The 26,933-nt window shown below is 43.0% G+C and overlaps 1 protein-coding gene across 1 annotated transcript; it reads left to right on the forward strand.

Annotated features, from left to right (window-relative positions):
• Positions 1 to 2,998: 2,998 nt before the first annotated feature.
• LOC127185396 (PWWP domain-containing DNA repair factor 3A-like) lies at positions 2,999 to 5,110 on the forward strand. The gene is given in 1 exon segment (XM_051141872.1): positions 2,999 to 5,110. A coding segment is annotated over 1 exon segment (2,112 nt).
• Positions 5,111 to 26,933: the final 21,823 nt, after the last annotated feature.

The following is a 26,933-nucleotide window of genomic DNA, read 5'->3' on the forward strand; positions in this document are numbered from 1 at the left end:
CTTCTTGTTCCCTCTCATCAGACTGTCCCTTCCGTGTCTGTCTTACCACAGGGAGGGAAGCCGCTGTTCCCATTTGGAGAAAATGCGAATAGCCTTCACAGGCAGCTATTGTGTGCAAGTTCTTGATAGAGGGCCTTCGGCTCTGGGGTGTAAGCAGGTTGTGGATACAGAGATTTCAGGATTCAATCTCCCACACTTCTCCGTGTGCCTCTGTAGAAGATAGTGCTGCTTTCCCAGGGAAGGTGACTATCACAGAAATTTCAGCAAACCTTTGAAAGTAGTGCACCATGGGCAATGGCTGAGAAGGTGGAGGCAGGTGGCCATACTTGTGTGATTTAAGCAGCCTGTAGGAAACAGAAGGAGGTTCCAGATGCCCTGGAGCTATAGGCACACAGGGAGGGGATGCACACTGGGGAGAGCATGGCCTGACATGACTGGTTCTGTCTTGTTATGACTGTTTACACCTGGTTTACAGATGTTGCACAGATGCCCTGGTTTGTGGTCTTGAACACACAGTTGTTACTCCTGGGTATGCTTTCTGACTGAAGTATGTGGGGCCCAGAACGCCCTGCTTGAGGGAAGCAGAAGCAATCTAGGCCTGTGCAGGGTAGGAAGGGTGCCTTCTATAAGTGTAACTCAGGCACTCTTGGTTTCTAAGGGTACCCTGCGAGGGCTGAGCTCTCACATACCCGACGCATGGTGCCCCAGTGGGCATGGGTCGGGCATGGATGGGCTGGATGGTGCTCAATCGGCCTTGGTGGAGAACAACCTGTTCTAGGAAGGTCCAGCAGAAGGCAGCCTACAGTAACTGAGGGGCTTGTGTTTTCCTCTCTGTCCTCAGGAGACGCCTGCGTGACAAGGCCCAGGACTCCAAGGGGGCCAAATTAGAGCAAGCCAGCCCTGTGAGGATCACACAGCCTCATCAGAGGAAAGGTTAATGCTGGCTGATCTCTACGTTGAGCCCCATACTGCCCCCATACGCATTGAATATTGCATCATCCAACAGGTGTGGCCTGAGACACACCTAGACCCCTTTATGCAGATAGCGACTTTAGGCATTGTGAAATGGGGTTTGAAGTCCCTTAGCCTTGGATGGGAATACAACAGGAGGGGCCCTGCACATTGCCATAATGAATAAGGAGATAGAGTGTACCACCGGTGCTTATGGATACTGAGAGTGGGAGGGAAGGACTGCGGAGGGACTGCCTCTCATGTTTCTGTAAGGTTGGGAAGTCCCAGGATAAGGTCTGGGGTCCCCATGCTCTGTGTGCTCACACACACTCAGAAGGGACGAAGGGTAACAGGAGTTCCCAAGAAGAGCAGTGATCCCTGGACGCTATGTCATGAACCCTGAGTCCACAGTGGTCTGCCCCATTGTGCCTTGTGGTGCCCAGGGAGTGACAGGAAATCACTTGCATCCTTGAATGAGCAGTGAGCAGAGGTGGCATGTGAGCCCTTCCTAGTTCTTCCACTGTGTTGTAGTCCTTCAAGGTGAGCACAGAGGGCCTCTTCTGAGGATGAGACAGATTTGGGATTAGTTTCCCATAAGCACACATGACATGCACAGAGCTGATAGGAACCCAACAGGCTCAAGGCAGACCCAGTCAGGAAAAGAATAGCCACCACCCCATACACTTGACATCCAAGAGGGCATGCATGCACACATAAATGCAAAATTACTCGCAAGCTCACACTTACCTGAACAAGTGAACAGAAACATGCACATGCACACACACACACACACACACACATACACATCGGGGAGAAAAAAGGTATGTGATTCCACCCAGAAGCCCAAGGAGAAGGAACTATGCTGAGAGGCACAGTACGGAGGAACATTAGCAGGATTTCTCAGCTACAGATGGCATTGACTACTACTGGACCTAGGGATGGATGGGCAAGTGACCATTCAGGTCCTCAAGTAGCTGCTGTGATCTCCTACCTGTCTAAGGTGTTATGGAGTAAAATTAAGGCACAGAGATTGTGGGCAAGAGAGTTCTCTGGTGTGGGATCAGTTGGAGGAACAGTGCCACCCATCACAGGCAGATATGGTATGCAGGGTCTATTGCAGACTAGACATTTGCAGTAGGAGGGTGCACAGCTCCAACAGAGACACTCAGTCCTTCTGACACTGCCTAGTCTGCCCATTTCTCCACAATGGAGTGCTTTCTCTTGGGGGTTTTCTCCAAGTGTGCCCCATGGACATTTGATCCCATAGTGAGGTCCAGCATGGAGTTGGAAACCACAGATCTGAACCAAAAGATTGGAGAGGGTGGTGGGGGTGGAGCCAGGAGCTATGATAGCAACCATCCTTACTTGCCATGTTACACAAATTACCACGAACATTTCTCCACCTCCTTGCTGCTCAACCAGGAATCCCACAAGTATGGAAGGCATGTGCACTAGGTTTACACAGATTCCCAGCGGGGCTCGAGGGGTCTATGGCAGAGCAGGACTATCTCCCTAGGAAGGAATCCAATGAGGCTTCTCCCTCTCTGACCCCCACCCCTCTCAAGGGCATCCCAGGGAGCCCCAAGGTACTGAATACGTGGGCAAGAAAATACACAAGCCTTGTAAAGACACACAACTCTCTGGGAAGAAGTGCACCACCCCAGCCTCAGGGTGGGGAACAAAATGGTCATAAGGGCTTGGTAAACATGCTAGGGAACCTTCCTTATCTTCTCCTGCACCTGGAGAACAGACTTCTGTGAGCTCCCTCGATTTCCCTTGACTCACCTCACTGAGTTGATGCTCCCATGTCCACTAAAGGCGATTTCCTTCCTCATGCAGCTCTGTTTCCCTCTCCCACCCTCCAGGATACGCCCATGCCCACCACATCACCCTGAGCGAAGAAGTCAGTTCAAGCTTTTCCACCAGACTCTGCAGGGAGGCCAGCACCTCAGGCAGGGCAGCCAGGCCAGAGAGGACCCACAGGCAGTCAAGGAACCAGCAGCAACTCTGTCGTTGGTGATCAGCACAGCCCCAGAGTTCAGTAACCATGGACTCTACAGAGTATGTGCTCTGAGGCAGGAAGGGTCATCTGTGTCCTGCAAGGATCTTGTTGAGAACCAGGACCTCAGCCCATAGTAAGAGAAAAGGGGTACCTTTCCCAGAGGTGCAAATCCTGCCAGTGGGTGAGAAGAGGAGAGTGAGGAGCACTGGGGCGAAGCCCCTAAGCAAGTCTGAAATCCTAACCATGGCATCCTTGGCAGGAATGGAGTCACAGGGCAGTGGCTCGCCAGGGCAGACCAAGGTATACAGGAGAGTCCTCAAGGTGGTACTGTATGATCTGGCCAAGGGAAGGCACTTGTCTCCAGGAGGAAAGGCAGGTGGCCAAGGAACCAGCATGGAGGCTACAAAGGTTCCCGAAGAGCAGGCCAGCTCCAGCTGCAGCCCAGCCAAGAAGCTTTGCCTCCAAGCATGCAGCCAGAAAGGCCAAGGGCTCTCCCAGAGGAGTCCTGGGAAGCAGGGGTGCCTTGCCTGGGGTCCTGTGGTGATGCGCTCAAAGAATGAGCCTGATGTGCAAGGGGGTGAAGCCCAGGCACACAGTGCTGTTGGGCCCCCTCACTTTGAAAAACAAGGGAGTGTGCTAAGAGGCAGCAGAGTGTGGCCAAGGTCCCCAGCACCTGCTGGGAAAGCTGCTGGTAATCCAGGGAAGAGAAAGCTGAGCACATCCAAGCACAGGCTTCAGAGTGCCCCAGCCTCCAGGGAGGGCGCCTGGGCTAAAAATGAGCAGCAGCAGGCTGCCTCTGGGATACCAAGGAGGAGGAAGAGGCGCATCTCCACCTCCCCCAAAGCCCCAAAGCCACAAGCAAGAGCACAGTGTGCAGGCCTAGAGATCCGGGCTATTGGAGCCCAGAGGAAGACCATCTTCCCAGAGGCCAAGGGGGACCCCAGCCCAGGGACCCTGAAGGCAGATGCGAAGGAGGCATCTGCAGCCTGCATGCCTCCTATCCCAAGGCTGAGGAGGTCGCTCCGCCTTGCTAGCAGAAAAAGGAAGATCCACATGCTGTGGCCCCTGTACAGGGTCCCGGAACTGGAACCTCAAGTGCACTCAAAGGCGGCCAGCACCAGGTTCCAGAGGAGAGGGGCCGCGACTCAAGAAGACAGCCAAGCCAACATGGGGGCTTCTTCTGCCCAGGGTCCGAATACCATTGAACGAGGAATGCTGGTCTGGTTCAAATTTCAGGACCTTCCATTCTGGCCAGCGGTGGTCAAGAGCATCAGCCAACACGACAAGATGGCAAGGGTGCTGTTGATCGAAGGCAACATGCAACTTGAGCGCAGCGGTATTCGTGTCCCTCTCCACAAGCTGAAGCATCTGGACTGTAGGGAGAAGATATCGCTCTTGAGAAGAGCCAGCAGAGTGTACAGCCATGGCATAGGCTGGTGCTTTTCAGTGATCAACCACTACAGAGAGAACCTGGCCTGCGGCTCCTCCCTTGGCTCCTTTATGGACTACTACAACGCCCGAGCCAGCTACCCGCTAAGGAGGGCCATCCAAGAGGGCGACCTGCACATTGACTTCCCCAAGGTGAACTATGCTGACTTAGAAGATTGGGAAGAGGAGACAGCCCTGGCTGTGAAGGGGCCCCACAAGAAACTCCTGCCTGATCGCATGAGGGCTGCATGGGACAGAAGCAACAAGAAGCTAGTAGACTTCATCGTCAAGAGGAAAGGGGCTGACCAGCACCTACTGGACATCGTGAAGGGCAGAACACAGTCCAAGTGGTTAGACAACCTCCGGAAATCTAAAAGGAAAGTCTTCTGCATTGAGACCTACCTGGAGGATGATGACCAGTTGTATCTTGTGGCCAGCCATTTGCAAAAATTAGCCAAGGAAGCAGATGAGGCCTTACTCTCCCTGACAAGAGGAGACAAAGTGCGCTTTACCATGGAGGTTCTCCTTCCAGAAGCAGTCATCTGCTCCATCGCTGCCCTGGAGGAGCTCAGCTACAAGGATGCAGAAGAGAAGTACCTGCGCGGCCCACCTGTGCACTACCGAGAGAAAGAGCTCTTCGACAAGACCATCCTAAAGGCTGCCAGTAAGAGGTCAGCAGCCAGGATTTGGACTGTCAGCGCCCCTCCTGCGCTTGGTCCCACTTCTTAGAAGGGACCACCCTCCTTTCAGCCATCACCCCTGCAACTCTCCAAGACAGGAGACAGGCAGCACCCCACAAAGAGGAACATCCAGGAGACTCTGGGGCATGCTATGGGGACTGTGAAAGCTCCTCACTGGGGCTGGGGTGAGCGTTTTCTTTCCTCCCTCGAAATAAATGTTTACTTTTTGGTTTGACATTGCAGGTGTCTAGATTGGCTCTATGGATCCTGTTAGCTTCAGGCCAGGCCAAGCCCTCTTTGGCGTGAGCCAGAGGACCCAGAAGTCCTGTGGGTGTGCTTCCCTGGAACCTCACCAGCCCTGTATGGAGTATTGGCTAGCTAGGCACTTGGCCTAACACTCTCTGCAGGGACCCTAAGTACACAGACAGCACACCAGGTTCCTCCTGAAGCCTTGGCTCAGACTCCCCCATACTACCTTGTCCTCCTCTCTGTCTTCTCTCTAGGGTGTTATGGATGGGGCCCGGGTTCCCCTGTTTTCTGCCACTACCCCATTCTTCACTCAGTAACACTGAAGGAGAAGAGTGTTTTATTGCTGGTTGTTGGAGCCAGAGAAGGGAAATGTGACCCTCGAGATGGCCTGATTTCAAAGACCACAGTGTAATGCATTCTCTGTCTCTGTGTCTGTCTCTGTGTATGTCTCTGTCTGTCTGTCTGTCTGTCTGTCTCTGTGTGTGTGTGTGTGTATGTGTGTGTGTGTGCAAGTTGTACATAATTAGGTCAAAATCTGGTGTCCTCAGTTATTCCCCTCTACTTTTTGAGACAGGATCTGTGACTGAACCTGTTGCTCACTGATTGGGCTAGAATGGCTGGCCAGGCACCTCTTTTCGTCCTCCTGTGTTTTTCACTCCAGTGCTGAGATTAAACATGACCATCCATAAAACCTTTCTTTTAATGTAATGAACTCAGGTTTCCCACTATAAAGGAAGCACTTTGCACTCTCAGCCATCCTCAACCCCCCAGATTCTTCATACACTTAATGAGAAAGACTTGCCAACCCTGTGGGCTGACTGTCTGCAGCAGACATCACCATCTCAGCTTTGCTCAGATTCCTGAGATCAGAGCCTTCAGGTGTTTGCAGGATAAGGAGGGGCCTGTCCTTCCTTGGAGTCATAGACACCTGGGGTGTACTGATGAGAAGCAGCCAGGCCACACTGCCCAGAAGGTCCTGTTTGCCCATCTTGGACCACAGTCTTTGGTGTATTTCAGAGATAGGGCACTGAATCGGCGCCTCTGTGGACCCTGAAGTACAACCTTATAAGTGGCTGAGGCCACTGTGCCCTTGTTCTCTGCTGAATCCCTATAAATTCCCTTGTGTCCCCCAGCCAGTGCCTCTGGATTCACAGCACCTGCTCCCTTCCTGTTGCACTGGAGAATGCTGAACCTGAGTCCTTGACAATAATTACTGCCTTTGCTTTCTGCACACAGTGGGCTCTTACCAGGTAAAGGGCCAAACATGGTGCAAGTGCTTGTATTCTCAGGGGTGGGACCGCAGGGACAGGACCCCTGGGGCTTGCTGATCAGCCAGTGCAGCTGAATTGGCAAGCGCCGGGTTCTGTAAGAGACCATGACTAAACAAACTAATGTGAAGAGCAAATGAGGAAGACACCTGATGTCAGCTTCTAGATTTCACGTTCAGGTACACACAGAAATGTACAAATACACACGCCAAAGACAAAGTGAAGAAGATTTTAAAATGGAACCAAATTTTCCCTCTGTGCTGTGAACCATCTTGCTGTAAAAGCCAGAAACACAGTGCAACTCAATCCTTCTCACTTTTAAAAGTTATAGAAGTCATCAACACCTCCCTGCTTCCTGATTCTGACTCCATGTAGGGCAAGAATTAACAATCCCAGTCCATTAATGGTTTTCCCAAGAGAAGGCCAAGTCTAAGGTCATTGTGTTCTACATACCCAGGCACCAGGGCAGTCCAGTTCTCAGAGGGTGCATGTCAGACATAGTCTCACCTGCATATTCAGCCTCTACTATGGCTTTAACTGCCCCTGACCCTTGTGGGTTATGTCCTGACAACAAGCCCCTCTCTCCTCACCTTCTACCATCCATGGGCCTCTGTGCCCCAGCAGCACCATTTCCCTTGCCCACAGCAGCCACCTGTTCCAGAGCTAGAAGCCCAAGGGAGGGGACCTGGCACTCCTTGGAGTCCCTGATACCTGGGGTGTACTGATGAGACACAGCCCTGCAGTACCTCCCAGAAGGTCCATTCAGGGAAGCTGGGCCTACCCAGCTGGGATAACCCTCTGAGGGGAAGATGGTTCTCAGGGGGATGTGGTGAAGCATGGTCACCTCATCTAAGTGGTTCCCTGTTTCAACCTACCATATGTGCCTGGCACCCCCCACACAGTGGTATAAGTACACCAGCTGGGCCCACTTGTTGGGCCTTTCTCCTGCATAGGTGCTATTCCAGCCTATGAGAAAGCATCACACTTCTGGGGGCAGGATGAGGCTAGGTGTTACCTTCCTCTAAAGAAAAAGAGGTTTATGAGTGGAGGATGTTGAGATAGGACTGTCCCAGTGGGTGCCTGGTTGCCATAGGATACTTTGGCGAAGTTCTATGATGGGGAAACTGTGTCAGAGTTTGGGGGATGAGATTAGGTTTGTGTGTGGTAGAGTCAAACCTAGGCCTGTGTGGTGAGTCCAGGTGCAAATAGAAGGGACCCCAAGGAGACTGCAGTTTCCACACAGAGAGGTGTGGACCATCATGGAGGTCCTTGCAAAAGCCATGGCAGGCACAGTAATCCTTGTGAGGCAAGAAGGGGATCCTGTCCCAGCATGCCTTAATCAGCAGGTGTTGGTTCAGACTTTAGAGTCTACCCTGAGCAGTTTATTTTAGACTTGGCTAACTACAGTACAATTTGAGGGAAAATTTTCTGGATAACAGTCATCTCAATTTCACGTGTAGAAGGAAGATTTAGGCCTAACTGCACAGAAACTCCTTTACAGTGTACACGTGACCTCTACCAGGAGGATGGGTTGCCTGGAGTAGGGGCTTAGGGTCTAGTGCAGTTTCAGTCATACAGACAGTATAGAGGTCACCAGGAGATAAAGTGTATTTTGACCTCTGTCCTAAGGAAGGGTTCTATTGACTGAGAAACAAGACTAAGGATGAAGGTCTAGAAAGGGAGGGTGTGAGGTGAACATAATAGCCTGGGAGACTTGGGTGTGGCCTGACCCTGCAGATGGCACAGATCACCAGGCTATTAACCACAAGCAGGCCCAGGCTTCTGGGTGGAAAAGAGATATACACCTGCCTTCTGTTGAAGAGACCAGCCAGCATGCTTCACACTCCTGGCTTCTATAGTGCTTGTCAGGGACTGCAGAGTCTTCATGGCCTCTGCAGCTTGCTTTGCCACTTTGGGTGAGTGTATTGAGGAATCTCTACACTTACCTCTGGTGTAATTTCTTAAATGTCTCCTGCACAACAGGGGCAGTGGCACATGTCACTTGGGAAAAAGAAGTGGGTGGGAGTTCAAGGCCAGTATGGTCTGCAAAGTGAGTCCAGGACACCCAAGACTATACAGAGACATCCTGTCTTGAAACAAAACAAAAAGACAATATTTCAAAGTGAGAAACACATCTGCTGTTTTTTCCCCTTGAGGCTTTCTTTCTTTACATTTTCTCCCAAGTACTTGCCCCACCCTCACACACACCTATTTTCTATGAACAGTAAACTGGGGGCTCACAGGTTGCACTTGGAATTTCAGCTCCCTTGGAAATTGAAAAGTCCTTATAGATCTTGGCTTTTCCTCTGTAGTCAGATTTAGAGGAAAGAACATCTACCACTCCCCCAGGCCTAGGCCAGAGCTGAACATGGCCAAAAGATGGGATAGGCACAAAGGCTGCTGCTTACGCAGAGTCTACAGCCAGGATGCCTCCCTGACACCCTCCCATGGACCACTTCCTGCCTCCCTCCATTGTCACCACTTAGTGCCTTGCCAGCATCCAGTTGGCCCTGTGGTCCCTCACCCCTTACATCTGTAATCAGTATACACGTACCCTCCTCTGCCTGTTCTTCCCTTTCTTCCTCCTTTGTTGCTGGCTTCACAGAAAACTTGGCAGTAGAAGCTGCATCTGCTTCTTTTTGCTTCCTTGTCTGTGTTTACCTCCTTGTGTCCTGTGACTGCAGAAGCCTTTTCCTGCAGGCCTAGGCCAAGACAGATGTACAAGAACAGTCCCAAGGGGAAGGCTAGAGTATCTTCCAGGCTAAACGTCAGGCTCAAGGCCATGATCAGGCCCAGGAGTAGGCCTAAACCTTGAATTTCACTGTTCCACAGAGCACCCATCACTTTTAACCTCTGGATTAACTGGAACAAATAAAGATGCTGTGTAGTAGACAAGGTGCAGAATGGAGTGAAAATTTCCAAAACTGAAAAGAAAGCGAACCGTGGGGACCTGAACATTGTGCACAATCGTGCTCTGCCTAGACCCTGGGTTGCCTCCTCCTTTTGAGATATAATAGGCCAAGTTCCTCCAAAGCATCTCTCTTGATCTCTCACCAGGGCCAATGCACCTCCACCTCATTCTTCCCTTATGCCTTTCTCAAACCTGTGACCTTCTATTACTCTGCAACTTGGCTTTCCAGGTCACCAATGCCATGCAGCCTAGTTGGAACTTCAGCCTATCTCATTACTGTCTCTAACTGTACATCAACACTCACCAGCTCACCTAGCATTTTTACTCCATAGGGCCCAGTTTCCCTCCTCTGGGGCAGGCATGACATCAATAGGTAACCACCAGGACCATGAAGAAAACAATTACTGTAGTGAAGATGGTGCCTGCCGATGCCATGCTCTCTGCAGGTGAGGAGAGCTCATGGGCAGAGTGGGAAATGACACCTGAGTGAAGAAAAGGAGCTGATGGTGGCTGAGGTGGGAAGGAAAGCTGAAGTGAAGGCTGGAAGCTCAGGCAGGCAGTAGGAACTAAGGTGAAGGGGTGTGGGTGGAGAAGAAGAGTGAGGTTCCGTGAAATGGAGCTGAAATGAGAGAGTGTGCTGAAAGAAATGGAGCTGAGCCAACAGGGAGACTGAAGTGACAGGAGGTCTGAGGAGAGGGGTGAGAGCCAAGTGGAGAAATGAGGGTTGAGGTAAAGGGTGGGGTTGTGACAAAGGGTGGCTACAATTAGTAGATGGAGACTAGGTGAGGGCTGATGTCCCAGGCCAGCTGAGATGAGGGGTAAAGGCTGACAGGAGATGTCGGGGGTAATTATGATGGGTGGTGAACTGAGGTGTTGGGTTCAGGTTGATATAATGCATGCCTGAGGCTAAGGGAGCTGGAGGGCCTGAGGTGTTGGGGCTGAAGTGTAGGTGTCAAGGTGAGTAGCTAGAGCTGAGGTGAAGGTGCTGAAAAGAAAGCTAGAGCCTGAAGTGAGAGGGGGGCCTTAAAAAGAGAGCGATGAGAGTAAAGGTGATGGATGAGGAGTCCAGAGAGAGAGAGAGAGAGAGAGAGAGAGAGAGAGAGAGGGAGGGAGGGAGGGAGGGAGGGAGGGAGGGAGGGAGGGAGGGAGAAGAGAGCACACTGGGGACTGAGATGAAGGAATAGCTGTAGTGAGAAGTAGAAGCTGAGGTGAGGGGATCTGAAAAGAATGATGAAAACCTACATGAGCGTTAGGGGGCTGAGGCCCAGGGTGGGGTGAGTAGTAGGGGCTGAGGGAGAGGAACCCAGGGGGGAAAAGGTTGCGGAGCTGAGGTAAGAGATGGGGACTCAGATAATGGAGGGACCTGAGGGGGTAGCGGCCAGAGGGGCGAAAGAAGAGAGGCTGAGATTAGAAGTGGAGGCTATGGAGCTGGAGAGGTGGCTTAGAGGTTAAGAGCTCTGCCTGTTCTTCCAAAGGTCCTGAGTTCAATCCCCAGCAATCACATGGTGGCTCTCAACCATCTATAATGAGATCTGGTGCCCTCTTGCAGGCACAGTACTATGTAATAGAGAGAGAGAGAGAGAGAGAGAGAGAGAGAGAGAGAGAGAGAGAGAGAGAGAGAGAGAGAGAGGGAGGGAGAGAGAGGGAGATAAGGGGCTGGAGAGACGGCTCAGTGGTTAAGAACACTGACTGCTCTTCCAGAGGTCATGTGTTCAATTCCCAGCAACCACATGGTGGCTCATTACCATCTATAATGTGATCTGATGCCCTCCTCTGGCCTGCAGATGTACATGCAGACAGAACACTGTGTACATAATCAATAAATAAATAAATCTTTAAAAATAAATAAATCTATCTTTAAAAAAAGAAGTGGAGGCTAAGGTAGTAGTGAGGGTTGAGTAGGTTGAGTAGGTGATGTAGAAACAACCTATAGGTCAGCATTCTATTAAGTGTCATCTGAGGAGTGCCATGGGATGATGGATGTACAATCTCAGGAACAGAAACCCCAAACTTCCTTCCATAAGCAGAAGAGAAAGGAAGCTGTGTGGAAGACAATAGGGGGCAGTGTTGCCAAGGATCAGCCAAGAGCCACTTCCTGTTCCTCTTTGCATAATAAACTCTACACTCATTTGCTGAAAATGGAAGAGTGATGTGTCTATCATCCAATGAATGATCAGGTAGGCCATTTCCCACTATTTTTTTCAGGTTCAAACACATACTTCTCTTACTGATTTTATGTCTTTTCTGGATTATACAGGGAGTCAGTATGGACAAGATCCCTAGACATGTTGAAAGGGAGTAATTTGTCAGTTTCCACTTGATGTTGATTCTGGCAAGCAGAATAGTTTGAGAAGTGTGTAACTCAAATTTCAGCAATAGTTAAAAAGTTTCCAAGGAGACTGAGAATTTGGATAATTTGAAATGGCAGAAGATTACCCCCTTTTTTTTTTTTTTTAGCATTGCACGGAGTTCTCTTTATCCTCTGACTCCTACTTTCTTTATTATTATTATTATTATTATTATTATTATTATTATTATTATTATTATTATTAATTCACATTACATCCCGATTGTAATCCCCTCACTGTTCCCACCCTCCCTCCCTTTCCCACTCTATTCCCATCTCCTAGACCTCTCACAGGTGGGGTCCTCCTCCCCCACCACGTCTGACCACATTTTTAGGTGCTGGGGAGAAGGTTCACTGAGTGAGGTTCTTGCTGCTCAAACAGAGGACCCCAAGTTTGGATCATAGCCCCAACTAGGTGGCGACTTGTGTTTGTCATCACAGCAACAGGGCAGCTCAGAGGATTCCAGGGGGCCACCTCCACACCTGAGGCATCGTCAGACCTCAGTACCTCCCAGTCACATGGAACTATGTGTTTCCTTCCTGGTACAATTTATAAACTCTTTTCAGTCCTACAGGTAGATAAAAGTAGAAACCATTAGGAATTTGTTGAAAATACTACCTTGTTGGCTTTGCTTTTGTAAGTTGGTTAATGTTTGCAATTATGCAGCTTTTCATTTTAATGTTGCAAAAATCAACAACTTTGCTTTTTTCATGGCAGCAAAAACTAGCTTTATGCTAAGCTTGAAAGTATTTTCTCATCCAGAGAAATTTTATTATGTGTTCCTTTTGGTGGCCTTACATTTTAGAATAAATACATTTTACTCTGATCTATAACGAGACATTAACATTTCAGGTGATTCTCATGTCACATTTTCTCATTATTTTCTTCTTCTCCTCTCCCACCTCCCAAGGTCCGTATCTTCCCTTTATCTTCCCCGTCCTAATTTTATGACTTGCACAAGTGTATACATACACACACACACAGTCATACACACATACACACTCACATTGAAATCTAAATATGCAATATAAAAAAGTATTCTTTTTTATAAATTTTGTTTAACCTGTCAATGTCCATTTCCTTCAATTTTCCTGCTAATGTAATAATTTCAGTTTAAATGTTTGATTATATATTTATTTATTTTATGTGAGCACATGAATCAATCTCTCTCTCTCTCTCTCTCTCTCTCTCTCTCTCTCTCTCTCTCTCTCTCTCTCTGTGTGTGTGTGTGTGTGTGTGTGTGTGTGTGTGTGTGTCTGTGTGTGTGTGATTCAGAAGACAACATTCAGGCGCCATTTGTCTCTTTCCATTAGGTGAGCCCTGAGGATCAAACTCGGGTCCTTAGGCCTAGCAGCAGGTGCCCATACACACTGAACCTTCATTTTTAAAAATGAAATGAAAGAAGGTTCAGCGAGTATGTGCACTATGTTTTCTTGATGCACTCATGTCTTGAAAAAGCATGCTGGCTCCATTTCTTAGATAATTTGAATAGTGTAGGAATAAAATATCTGTGTAGATAGCTGTGTGCTTTGTTGATGAGTCTTATACACTGCCGAGGGTGATGTAAACTGGCTCAGCCACTGTGGAAATAGGTATGGGTTATCTGTTAGTTCCATTTTTCTTTTATTTTGTTTTGTTGCTCTTTAAGAACCATCCATACTCATGTCCACAGAGGCTGTATCAATTTACATCACCCTCAGCAGTGCATAAGACTTAGACTTTCTAATATCATTGCCACTTCCTTTTCTTTCACTCTTTATTTCTATCTTTCTTCCTTTCTTTCTTTTTTCTTTTTGGAAACAGGGTTTCTTTGTGTATCCCTGGCTGTCCTGGACTCATTTTGTACAGCAGGCTGGCCTTGAACTCACATCAATCTGCCTGCCTCTGCCTCCCTGAGTGCTGGGATTAAGGACATGTGCCACCATGCCTGGCCTGCCACTTATTTTCTTTATTATAGCCATTTTCTCATTCTGTCTTGGATGAGATGGAATTCTGAAGCATTTTCTTCTGTCAGGTAAGCATGTTTGACCACCTTTGTTAAACAGTGCGTGGCTGTAGCTCTGTGAGTTTATTTCTGAGTCCTCTAGTACATTTTATTTGTCTAGATATCAGCTTTTTAAAAAAGCTTTATATCTTTTTCTCCATTTATTTATTCAATCAGTTTACATTTCTTCTGAATGCTTACATTTTACTGTGATCTGTTTCAATCCACTGCTGGGTGGAGCCTCTCAGATGATAGCTATGTTAGGCTCCCATTTGTGATCCCATGATGACCATCAGTGCATTACAGTTCAAAGGAATCCATCTAGGACATTCCATGATGGCTGCAAAAAGATGCTCAGCTCTTATCTCTTCTGAGAATAAAAGGGAAAACAATAAATATTAGTGGCATTTTAAGGCGAGCAACCAAAAGTAAGCCTGAAATCTGGCAAGGGAGAGATGAGACCTTGTAAGAACCAGAGCCCAGAGATAGCAGCATGTGGCAATGGCTCCTCTCTGGACTATCCTCCAAGAGCTGCAACTCTCTCAGTTTGTTTGCTGGCCTGCTCATAAACAAGATTTACCAATGACATCCTCATTCTTTCTCAAACATATTTACTAACAGTGATAGATATTGAAAACAATGCCTTGTACTTTCTAAGTGAGTACTCTGTCTTGAACCCTAGCCCTATAATACAGCATTTTATAAGATCCTCAAAACAAATTTAGTGTTTTATGTGACATTTTATGAAGGCACAGATAAACTGGCATATATTAGCCAAAAATATAATAAATCTAGATCTCAATTTTTTGTAGCCAAACTAATTTCTTATCCAGTTTCCGTAATGCTGTCAAAATAATCTTCCTAAACTATAAGTATCACCATACCTTTAAGGTACCATTTTATAATATCTAAAAGTCATTGCTTGATATTGATCAAAGTAACACCTAATGACTTAATCGTTACACTCATAGACCAACACATTCCTGATTGTTCATCAGTGAAGCTTCTATTTGCAGAAGATAATGATTAACCACAACTGGTCAAGATATAGAGAATGAGAGATTAGGAAGTACTCAGTCCTAAATGGGACATCTATATCACAAACCTCTCCTTGCAAGGTTTAGGTATCATTGCAGAACATGAGCTAGAAAGAGGGAAAGAGTGGTAGATGATGGCAGCAGTGTCCTCCAGACACAACAGAGAAGCTGCACATAGGAACTCAGTGATTGTGATACCACAATAGCTGAGAGAGAGAGAGAGAGAGAGAGAGAGAGAGAGAGAGAGAGAGAGAGAGAGAGAGAGAGAGGGAGGGAGAAACATTTTCTTTAAGAATGAAGCCTCTTGTAAATTGACCGGACTCCACTGAATGGTATCAACCAAGTATATATGGTCAGCAGAAATTGGACTTTCTGGATGAATTTTTGTTTTATTTTTTCTGCTTCTTAATCTTGTAATTTATTTATTTAGTTATTCACTTAACATCCCAATTATAGCCCCTTCCTTCCTACCATCATGGTCCCACATTCCCTCACTCTTTTCCCTATCCTCTTCTACTCTTCCTCAGAAAATGGGAGCCCCCTCTACCCACCCACCCCAGCATATCAATTTGCATCACGATTGAGCATATCATCTTCCTCCGTGGCCTAGGGGAAGTTATCAAAAAGCATCTAATATAATCCATGTCAGAGACAGCCTCCACTCCCCTTACTATGGGACCCACATGAAGACCAGGCTGCCCATCAGGTACATATGGGTAGGAGCCTAGGTCCAGTTCATTCACTGTTCTTGGTTGGTACTTCAGTCTCTGCAAGTCCCTCTGGGTCCTGGTTAGTTGGCTCTGTTGGTTTTATTGTGGAGCTCCTGTCCCCTATGTGTTCTTATACCATTCCACCACTCTTCCACATGACTCCTTGTGTTCTGCCCAATGTTTTGCTGTGAATCTCAGAATCTGTTTTAATCTGCTCCTGGGTAGAACATCTCAGAGTCATGTGTTGTTCTGGGTCAAGGTTACCTTACTCAGAATAATATTTTCTAGTTCCATCCACTTGCCTTCCATTTTAAGGTTCCCTTGGGTTTTTGGTATGTTATGTTATTAATTAATTTATTTATTTATTCACTTTACACTCTGGTCACAGCCCCATCCTTCCTCACCACTCAGTCCCACCTTCCCTCCCTCTTCGCAATTTCCTCTCACCTATTCCTCAGAAAAGGGGAGTGTCCCTTCCTATCGACCCCATATCATCAAGTCACATCAGAACTGTGCATATACTCTTCCCATGTGGCCTGACAACACAGTCCTGCCAGGGGAAGTGATCAAAAAGCTGACATCAGAGTACATATCAGAGATAGACCCTGCTCCCCTTACCTGAAGCCTGAGCTGCCCATTCTCTACATTTGAATAGGGTGACAAGGTCCAGTCCATGCATGATCTTTGGTTGATGCTTCAATTTCAGCAAGTCACTCTTGGCCCTGGCTAGTTGGTTCTGTTCATCTTCTTGTGGGGCTCCTGTCACCTCCAGGTCCTTTTCTCCTCCCCCTCTCCACTTTTCCATAAGACTCACTAAACATCACTGAATGGCTGTGAGTCTCAGCATGTTTCAAACTACTGCTGGGTGGAGCCTCTCAGAGGACAACTACACTCCTTTCTGCAAGAATAGCAGAGTATCATTAATAGTGTCAGGGGTTGGCTCTCTCTCATGAGGTGGGTCTTGGATTGGGCCAGGCATTGGTTGGACATTCCGTCAATCTCTGCTCTAATCTGCTGTATCTTTATCCCTGCACACCTTGTAGACAGGCTAAATTTTGGGTTGAAGTTTTTGTGGGTGGATTGGTGTTCCTCTCCCTCTACTAGGAGACTTGTGTATTTAGAGGGTGTCCTCTTCAGACACTATGGCTCCAGCTAGGAGTCTTTGCCAGAGTTTCTCCCATATTTTCCCAGGAACCTACCCTGACTTAGATCTCCATCTTGTCAGTTTCTCTTTTCTCAGCAGGCCTTCTCTCCTCCCTTCCCACTCTCCCCAGGTCAGATCTCTCTGTGCTCCCTCTCCTACCTTTCTCCCTCTCTTTTACCACTACATCTGTCTTTCCTATTTCCCTTTCTGAGTGATGATTGAGCATCCTCCCTTGGATGCCCCTGGCTACTTAACTTTTTTGGATCTGTTCATTGTAGTGTGTTTATCTCCTCTTCCAAAGGTCCAAATTTCAATTCCCGACTACCACATTGAGGCTCAAGACCATCTATTGTAAGATTTCCTTGTTTTAATAGCTGAGTAGTTTTATACTGTGTAAATGTACCACATTTTCTGTATCCATTCTTCAGTTGAGAGATATCTGAGTTGTTTAATGTGGGAACCAGGCCCGACTGGGCTGCCTGCCTGTCTTGCTGTTTCATGTCCTGTTTTTAGCCGCTTCTGTGTCTGTGCTTATGTTGGTTATCTACTCATGGTTACCTCTCTGAGAACGCACCCCTCCCTCCCTTCCTTGGGACTTTCCCTCATGTGCGCAATCACCTCTTGAGGGATTTCACCCTCGAGTGGCATTCCTGCTTTGCTGCCTATAAAAAGGCTCTTTGGACGCTGAATAAAAGCCGCCGCCACTGCTGCTTTCTTAGGAAGAAGGACCCATTGTCTTATTGTGTGTTAAATCTGCAGTACCTCGCCCTTGACTCGGTACCACGGTGGTGCAGGCACAACAGTTTAAACTTTCTGGCTATGGCAAATAAAGTTTCTGTGAACATAGTTGAGAAAATGTCCTTGTTTTATGGTATATGCCCAGGAGTTGAATATCTAGGTCTTGAGGTAGAGCTATTCCCAACATTCTGACCAAGCACCAGATTGATGTCCAGCGTGGTTTTTAAGTTTGCACTCCAACAAACATTCTCTCCAGCATGTGCTGTCACTTGAGATTTTGATCTTAGCCATTCTGACAGGTGTAAGATGGAAGCACAGAGTCATTTTGATTTGCATTTCCCTAATGACTAATGATATTGAGCATGTCTTTAAGTGCTTCTCAGACACTCAAGATTCCTCTTTTGAGAATTTTCTTTAGCTATGTACCTTATTTTTAATTGGATTATTTGGTTTGTTGGTGTTTAATTTCTTGAATTCTTTATATATTTTGTGTATTAGCCATTCGTCAAATGTAGGATTGGTGAAGGTCTTTTCCCAATCTGTAGGCTGCCAGTTTGTTCTGTTGACAGTGACTTTGGACTTAAAGAAGCTTTTCAGTTTCAAAAAGTCCCATATATTAATTTTCTATCTCAGAGACTGAACTGTTGGTGTTATTTTCAGGAAGTTGTTTCCTATGCCAATGAGTTCAAGGCTCTTCTAGACTTTCACTTCTAATACATGCAATATGTCTGGTTTTATGTTGAGGTCTTTGATCCACTTGGACTTGAGGTTTGTGCAGGGTGATAAATATGGATCTATTTGCATTTTCTACATGTAGATAACTAGTTAGACCAACAACATTTGTTGAAGAGTCTATCATTTTTCCATTGTTTGGCTTTTTTTTCTTTGTCAAAAATCAAGTGCCTGTAAGTTTATTTCTGGGTGTTCAATTTGATTCCATTGACTATCCAGTATATTTTTTTCCAGTACCACTCAATTTTACTTGCTTTTGATCTTTAGTACAGATTGAAGTCAAAGATAGAAGTACCTCTAGAAGTTCTTTTATTGTATAAGATTGTTTTAGCTATTCTGGTTTTATTGACTTTCCATTTGGAGTTGAGAATTGTTCTTTCAAGGTCTGTAAAGTATTGTTTTGGTATTTTGATGGGGATTTCATTGAAACTGTAGATTTCTTTTGGTAAAATGTCTATTTTTACTATGTTAATCCTACTGATCCACAAGCACTAGAGATCTTTCCGTCTTCTGATATCTTCTTCAATTTCCTTTTCAGTTCTTGTTGCACAGGTCTTTCACTTGCTTAGAGTTATATATTATTAGTGACTATTGTGAAGGGTGTTGTTTCCCTAATTTCTTTCTCAGTCTATTTGTCTTTTGTATGCAGGACAGCTACTGATCTTTTTAAAGGTTAATCTTGTATCATGCCACTTTGCAGAAGGTGTTTCTTAGGTGTAAGAATTCTCTGGTAGAATTTTCTGGGTCACTTATGTACACTGTTGTATCACTACTGAATAGGGATACTTTGACTTCTTCCTTACCTATTTGAATCCCCTTGCTCTCCTTTAGTTGTCTTATTGCTCTAGGTAGTATTATATTAAATAGATATGGAGAGAGTGGGCAGTCTTTTTGTCTGTGAATTTAGTGGAATTGCTTTGAGTTTCTATTTAATTTGATGTTAGCTATCAGCTTGCTGTATATTGCCTTTATTATGTTTAGGTATGCACACTGTATCTGTGATCTGTCCAAGACATTTATCATGAAGTGGTGTTGGATTTTGCCAAAGACTTTTTATGTATTTAATGAAATGATCATTTTTTTTAATTTTTAGTTTGTTTATATGGTAGATTACATTGATAGATTTTCCTATGTTGAATCATCCCTGCATCCCTGCGATGAATCCTACTTAATGTGTTCTTGTGTTTGGTTTACAAGTTATTTCATTTAGTATTTCTGCATCAATGTTCATGAATGAAATTGGCCTGAAATTCTTTCTTTGTTGAGTCTTTGTGTGGTTTAAGTATCAGGGTGACTATGTCCTCATAGAATGTGTTTGGTAATATTCCTTCTGTTTCTATTCTGTGAAATAGTTTGATGAGTTTGGTATTAGCTCTTTTTTGAAAGTCTGGTAGCATTTTGTGCTAAGACCATTTGGCCCTGGGCTTTTGTTGTTGTTGTTGTTGTTGTTTTGGACACTTTTGATGACTGCTTCGATTTCCTTAGGGGTTATAGGAATTTTTTAACTATTAAATTGATCTTGATTTAACTTTGGTCAACTGTATCATGAAAATTGTCCATTTTCTTTAGATTTTCCAATTTTGTGGAATATGGGATTTTTAAGAAGGACCTAGTGATTCTTTGGATTTCCTCAGGGTCTGTTGTTATATCCCCCTTTTCATGTCTGATTTTGTTCAATTAGATACCGACTTTCTGCCTTTAATTACGTTTGGCTAGGGGTTTGTCTATCTTGTTGATTTTCTCAAAGAACCAGCTCTTTGTTTCATTGATTCTTTGTATTGTTCTCTTTGTTTCCACTTTATTGATTTTTAGCCCTTAGTTTGATTACTTACTGCCATCTACTATTCTTGGATCTATTTGCTTCTTTTTGTTCTAGAGCTTTTAGGCATGATTTTAAGTTGCTAGTATGAGAACTCTCCAATGTATTCATTAAAGCACGTAGTGCTATGAACTTTCCCCTTAGCACTGCTTTCATCGTGTCCCATAAGTTTGGGTATAATGTGCCTTCATTTTCATTTAATTCTAGAAAGTCTTTAATTTCTTTTTTTATTTCTTCCCTGACCCACTGGTCATTGAGTAGAAAGTTGTTCAATTTCCATCAGTTTGTAGGTTTTCTCTTGTTTCTATTGTTAAAATCTAGCATTAATCCATGGTACTCTGATAAAAGGCAAGGAGTTATTTCAATTTTTTGTACCTGTTGAGGCTCACGTTGTGACAAAGTGTATGATCAGTTTTGGAGAAAGTTCCAGGGAGTGCTGAGGAAAATGTACATTTTTTGTGTCCTTGGGTGAAATGTTCCTTAAATATCTGTTAGGTCCATTTGATTCATGATCTCTGTTAGTTACATTATTTCTTTGTTTAATTTCTGTCTTGATGATCTGTCCCCTGGTGAAAGTGGGGTGCTGAAGTTTCCCACTTTTAATGTGTGGTATTTGATGTGTGATTTAAGCTTTAATAAAGTTTCTTTTATAAATGTGAGTGCCCTTGTATTTGGGGAATAGATAGATATTCAGGGTTGAATCATCATCTTGGTGGATTTTCCCTTTGATGAGTATAAAGTGTCCTTCTCCGTCTCTTTTAATTATTTTTGTTGAAAGCCTATTTTGTTAGATACTAAAATGAGAACTCAAGCTTGATTCTTGGGTCCATTTGTTTGCAAAACATTTTTCCAATTCTTTACTCTGAGATATCTATCTGCTAAGGTGTGTTTTGTATGGAGCAGATTGATGGATCCTATTTTTGCATCTACTGTGCTTGTCTATATCATTTTATTGGGAAATTGAGTTCATTATTGTTGAGAGATTTTAATGACCAATGGTCATTAATTTCCTATCATTTTGATGTTGGTGGTGGTAGAGTGTATGTGTGTGGGATGTGTGCACTTCCTTTCTTTTGGTTTTGGTGGTTTGAGGTTGTTTAATTCCTGTGTTTTCCTTTGTGTAATTAACCTCCTTGGTTTGGAGTTTTCCTTCTATTATCTTCTTTAGGGCTAGTTTTGTGGATAGATACTGTTTAAAATTTTTTTTTCTTGAAATATCTTGTTTTCTCCATCTATGATGATTAAAAATTCTTCTGTGTATAGTAATTGGGAATAACATCTGTGATCTCTTAGTATTTGTAAAATCTAGCTTCTTTTGGCAGTTTTAGAGACTCTGTTGAGAAGTCTGATGTAATTCTGATAGATGTGCACTTATATGTGTCTTGACCATTTTCTCTTGCAGCTTTTAATATTTTTGTTGTTTTATTCTTGTACATTTAGCATTTTGATTATTATGTGGCAGAATAATTCTCTTTCCTGGTTCAAGCTGTCTGGTGTTCTGTAAGCTTCTTGTATCTTTATAGGCTTCTCTTTCTTTAGGTTCGGGAATTTTTCTGCTATGATTTTGCTGAAAATATTTCTTCTTGAAGCTGAGTTTTTCTTCTTCTTCTTCTTCTTCTTCTTCTTCTTCTTCTTCTTCTTCTTCTTCTTCTTCTATTTTTATTATTCTTGTGTTTGGTCTTTTAATAATGTCCTAGATTTCTTGGATGTTTTGTGTCAGGAAATTTTTATATTTATCATTTTCTTTGACAGAAGTGTCAATTTCTTCAACCGTATCTTTTACATCTGAGATTCTCTCTTCCATCTCCTGTATTCTGTTGGTGTTGTTTATGTCTATAGTTCCTGTTCTCTTCCCTAGGTTTTCCATCTCCAGTATTGCCTCAGATTGTATTTTCTTTATTGTTCAATTTCTATTTTCAGATCTTGAAGTGTTTTATTCATTTTATTCTCCTGATTGGTTTTATTTTCTTGTATTTCTTTAAGGGATTTATTTAATTCCTTCAGCTGTTTGATTATATTTTCCTGTATTTCTTCCTGAGATTTAGTTTCCTCCTTTAAGGCTTCTATTATTTTCATAACATCGGATTTAAGATCATTTTTTGTGCTTCAGGTGTTTTACAGAATCCAGGATTTGCTGTAGCTGGGTTCCAATGATGACAAATGGCTCTGGGTTGTGTTGCTTCACTGGAATTAGAGCCTACTTTTTCAGCATTGTGAAATATACTAAAGACCAGCTGAGACATCTAGACTCATGATCTGAACAATTGCTATATTCTTGGGCTTTCCATCAGAAGACAGCCATTGTTGGAATAGTTCAACCACAGCCTCTAAGCCATTCTAATAAATCCCATTTATATGCAGAGAGATTTATTCTATCAGTTACATTTCTCTAAAGAACCCTGATTAATATACACATTATAAGATTTTTAATGCCTATATTATTATAGTATGAAATAAAAATACAACTCAAGTGATCAAGTACATGAGGCAATTCATCTTATTTGTAATACAAATTAATTTGCTCAACTATAATTCCTAACAGTATATTAGAAAACTGCTCAGTGCTGAATTATGTGAGGCCTTAGAAATACATAAATGTGTAGGACACCAATGACATCTTCTTTTCTTTAAGGAATTTGCCTGGAAATGAAAAGAAATAATTGGAGAATTTGATATAAGGTAATATTGTTAAATTTTTGTTGTAAATTTTGTACAAGAGCTGTGTAGGTAGTCCAGAAAATGAAGTGCTGCATACAAGTATGAGGATCTGAGTTCAAATCCCTATCCATGTAATATCTAGGTAAGGTGACAAACACTACTGTATTCTCAAGGCTAAGGCAAGGAATATGCAGACAGATAGTGAAGTTTACTGTCCAGCCAGCAGCCTGAACCATTAAACACCAGATTCAGTGAGAGATTCTGTCTCAGAAATGAGTATAATTCAGGAAGACATCCTATGTCAACCTTTGGGTCCTACTTGTGCCTCCACAGTTATATATGTGTGCACGCACATGCATGCACACACACACACACACACACACACACACACACACACACACACACACACACCAGACAGAACAAATTTAAAATCTCTAACAAAAGACGGAGTTTAAAGTTTCTCTGTGAAGAATCATTTAGCGTGTGCTAAGCCTAGAAGCAAGGAGAATGGAAATTTTTTGCAGTAATGAATATGATGAGTGATGCCAGAATGAATTCTCCACATTACAGTAACTTGGAAAAAATAGATGAATTCACCCAGTACTTGGAAGCTAAGCTACATACATTCTTGTGCTTGGGATTGCAGGAGAAAGAAGAGTCATGGATGACACCTAACTTTCCCAAAACATAAAATCACCATTTAGAATTGCCCAAAGCAAATGCATCAGAATTTCCAAGACTTTCATCTCACTAAACTAATTTCAGCCAGGTGCGGTGTCACATGCCTTTAATCCCAGCACTCGGGAGGCAGAGGCAGGCGGATCTCTGAGCTTGAGGCCAGCCTGGTCTCTAAGCAAGTCCAGGACAGCCAAGGCTATACAGAGAAACCCTGGCTTAAAAAACCAAAAATAAATAAATAAATAAATTGAGGATATACGTGTGTGTATGTGTGTCTTGTATAGTGCATATTATATATGTGCTGAATTCATTGAGTTTGTCATAAATTTAGCTAGAAATTTCTCTGATAGGTTATCATTAAAGTATGGAATAATATTTATAATATATAATACTTTGTCTTGCAACTGAGTTTGGCTATTATTTTGATGGTATATTGCCTTTTAAAAATAAGAATATATCTTTGCATTCTGGTTTGTGGGATTTTTCTTGTTGTTTATAATTGATGCTAAATTCTTTGATATATTTTTATTTGTACACATTGGTTAAGTGTATTTTTTTATTTTTGTTAATCTGTTCAGTCACACTGACATATTCAGCTGTTAAACTGTCCTTACATTCACACTATCAAGTAGCTCTCACTTTAATTGTTTTCGAAAACATATCTTGAGTAAATTATTGTCTTGTTACAATATGTATAAAAACTTAAAAACTAAATTGTTCTGCTTTTAGTGATTTATTCACTTTATATATAGATATTTCAAGACCATTAAATGTTTGTTTTAACATTTAGTCATAAAACATACATGTTTTAATAAATCATTATTTTCTAGATCAATTACCTAAAATTATAGTATTTAGCCATGTTTTTACTTCCTTATAATCTTCACTCTATATGTTTTGGACAATCTATGTCGAGCTAATATCCACTTATCAGTGAATACATACCATGTGTGCCTTTCTGGGTCTGGGTTACCTCACTCAGGATGATTGTTTCTTGTTCCATCTATTTGCCTGCAAATTCCGTTTCCTTGTTTTTGATAGCTGAGTAGTATTCCATGTGTAAATGTACCACAGTTTCTTTATCCATTCTTCAGTTGAGGAACATCTAGAGTGTTTCCAGATACTGGCTATTAAGAGTAGGGGAGGGGAGTAGGGTGGAAAAGGGAGGGAGAGTGGGAATAGGAAGATATGATCGAGGGGGTAACAATAGAGATGTAATGTGAATAAATTATCAAAAATGAAAAAAATTAAAATTAACGAGAAAAATCAGCAAGCAAAAACAATGCATGTTGAAGGATAATATATTGATGGGAATATGGTTAAAAGCATAGGAGGAAAAGCAGGAAAAGTATTGTAGTAGAAAAGAACAAGTTCAGCTTTTGCAAGATAAAGGAACTTATCAAGTCTCACACTATAAGCAAGAAGAACCACTAAACACTCATTGATTATATAAATGTTACATTCTTAGTCTTTTGGCTATTTGCATTTGGCAGCCTTGAAGAAAACATCTTTCCTCTCTTGATTGTAATGGTGGCTAGTATTGGTGATAAAATGGTAAAGATTTATTACAAGTTGTTTGCTGAATGGTTTGGTGTTATAACAGCTTTCCCTGTATTGTCTTGTTTAGTTGTCACCCAACACTTACAACACTAGTAGTGTTATTTTTCTCACTAACACTAAACACTGTTCTTTAATTTTTTTATTTGTTGAGTTTTCTCTCCAATTTTATTGAGTTTGGAATCATTCTTCTGTGTTTTTGTCATCCTACAGGCAATAAAAGTCATGTTCTCTTTCTTTTTGTCTGTGTTGAAGATTAACAATGGACTCATGAATTCTTTAATTTTGGATAAGAAATATAAAGTCACTCTTTTCCTTGACCATGATAAAATATAGACAACTGAATAAAAGTTACAAAGATAATAAAAAAGAATAAATAAAGAAGTCAAAAGGGAGATGATTGAATGTGCATTGTTATTGCTGTTAGTATTTTAAACAAAAGGTCATAACAAGGTTTTTAAAACAATATGTAGAATTATGATACTTTGTTTTTAGTTAGTCCTGTATTATTTAAGATGGTAGAGAACTGATCAATCTTACATTTCAAGCTAGAAGTAAAGATTAGGGATAAACGCTTAAATTACAAGAGGATCAAGTTAATCTTTGCATGAGAACCTTGAAAGGATAGATGCAGATGGATGTCATAGCCCATTCTGTGCTGATTGAAAAGAATGCCACACAGTGGGTATTTTATAAGAAAAGAAATGTATTTCTTACTATTCTGGAGGCTTCAACGTCCAATATATAGGTGGCCACCATCTCTTGAAGTGCAATACTATGGTGGAAGGCAGGAAGGCAAGAGAGAACAAAAGACCAAGAGAACAAGAGGGAAGAAAACTCTGATAACTAACACATTTAATGGCATTGTCATCCTGAACTAATCAGTTCCTATTAGTCCCCATGTCTCAACACTATATATTGGGTATTAACTTTTGTACCTCAGAGGACATACTTGATTCATATTGCCGAGACACTACAATAAAGGAAATATCCACCTACAAGAGGAGTTAAAAATGACTAACATTTATAGAAAGACATGCATAGCGAAGGTGTTGACTCCCTTTTATTTGGTGGTCTCGACAGTCTAGCTAAAATAAAAGTGAGATTATATGCTGAGTAGGAAGAAATATGTAGTTTAAAGGGGCTGACAAAAGAATTATGCTAACGAGGAGTTTCAAAGAACTGCTAGTCCCATATTAAAGGGGACTTTAAAAATCTGGTCACATATAAAAAGTATACTTGCCAATGTGCATTAGAAGTCCCTTACTTGAGTCTATTTTAAAATACAGTTAGCTTTTCTTGTCTGTTTAAAATAAAGCTTACACAGGTCATGGAACTGCAAGAAATAATGCAGGAAAGAGAAGAGCTGTTACCATATTTGTTTATGTTGATATGGCCATGATATTTCTAGGTTTTCTCCAATATAAAGTGACAAGTAGCCTTGCCCACATCATTTAACTGCTCAGATACAACAATCATTAATAATTTGGGTGTAACACTGCAAATTGTTATAAAAATAGTAAGGATTCATTTGAGAGACTCTGATAAAGGATTGTGTGTACACGAAATGTGGTACAGTTAAGTGAATTAATAATAAAACGTTTCTTGGAGCCATCTGCATAAGGAGGGTCTTTGATGCTCATCATCATTATAGAGACCTTTGGGTGACTATTCAGGTAGCAAACTGTCTCTGTCATCTTCCCATTTGGAAACTAACCTGCACTCCTGGCATGCCCAAATAATTTTATTCCTGCTCAAATCTCAAGTGGGGTTGAAGACCAGATAGTTTAGTTTTACAATGAAGCTTGGTTGTTCAGGGTTTAAGATGCTTTTAGGTATAGATAGATGTATTAAATTGATAATGATGAGATATGATAGATATTGATTTACATTCAGAATTTTAGACACACCAAGAGAGGAAAGATGTTTTCTTCAAGGCTGCCAAATACAAATAGCCAAAAGACTAAGAATGTAACATTTATATAATCAATGAGTGTTTAGTGGTTCTTCTTGCTGTATGTAGTTTATTGTATATATGT

The sequence above is a fragment of the Acomys russatus genome, chromosome X (assembly GCF_903995435.1).
Source record: "Acomys russatus chromosome X, mAcoRus1.1, whole genome shotgun sequence".
NCBI classification, from domain to species: domain Eukaryota; kingdom Metazoa; phylum Chordata; class Mammalia; order Rodentia; family Muridae; genus Acomys; species Acomys russatus.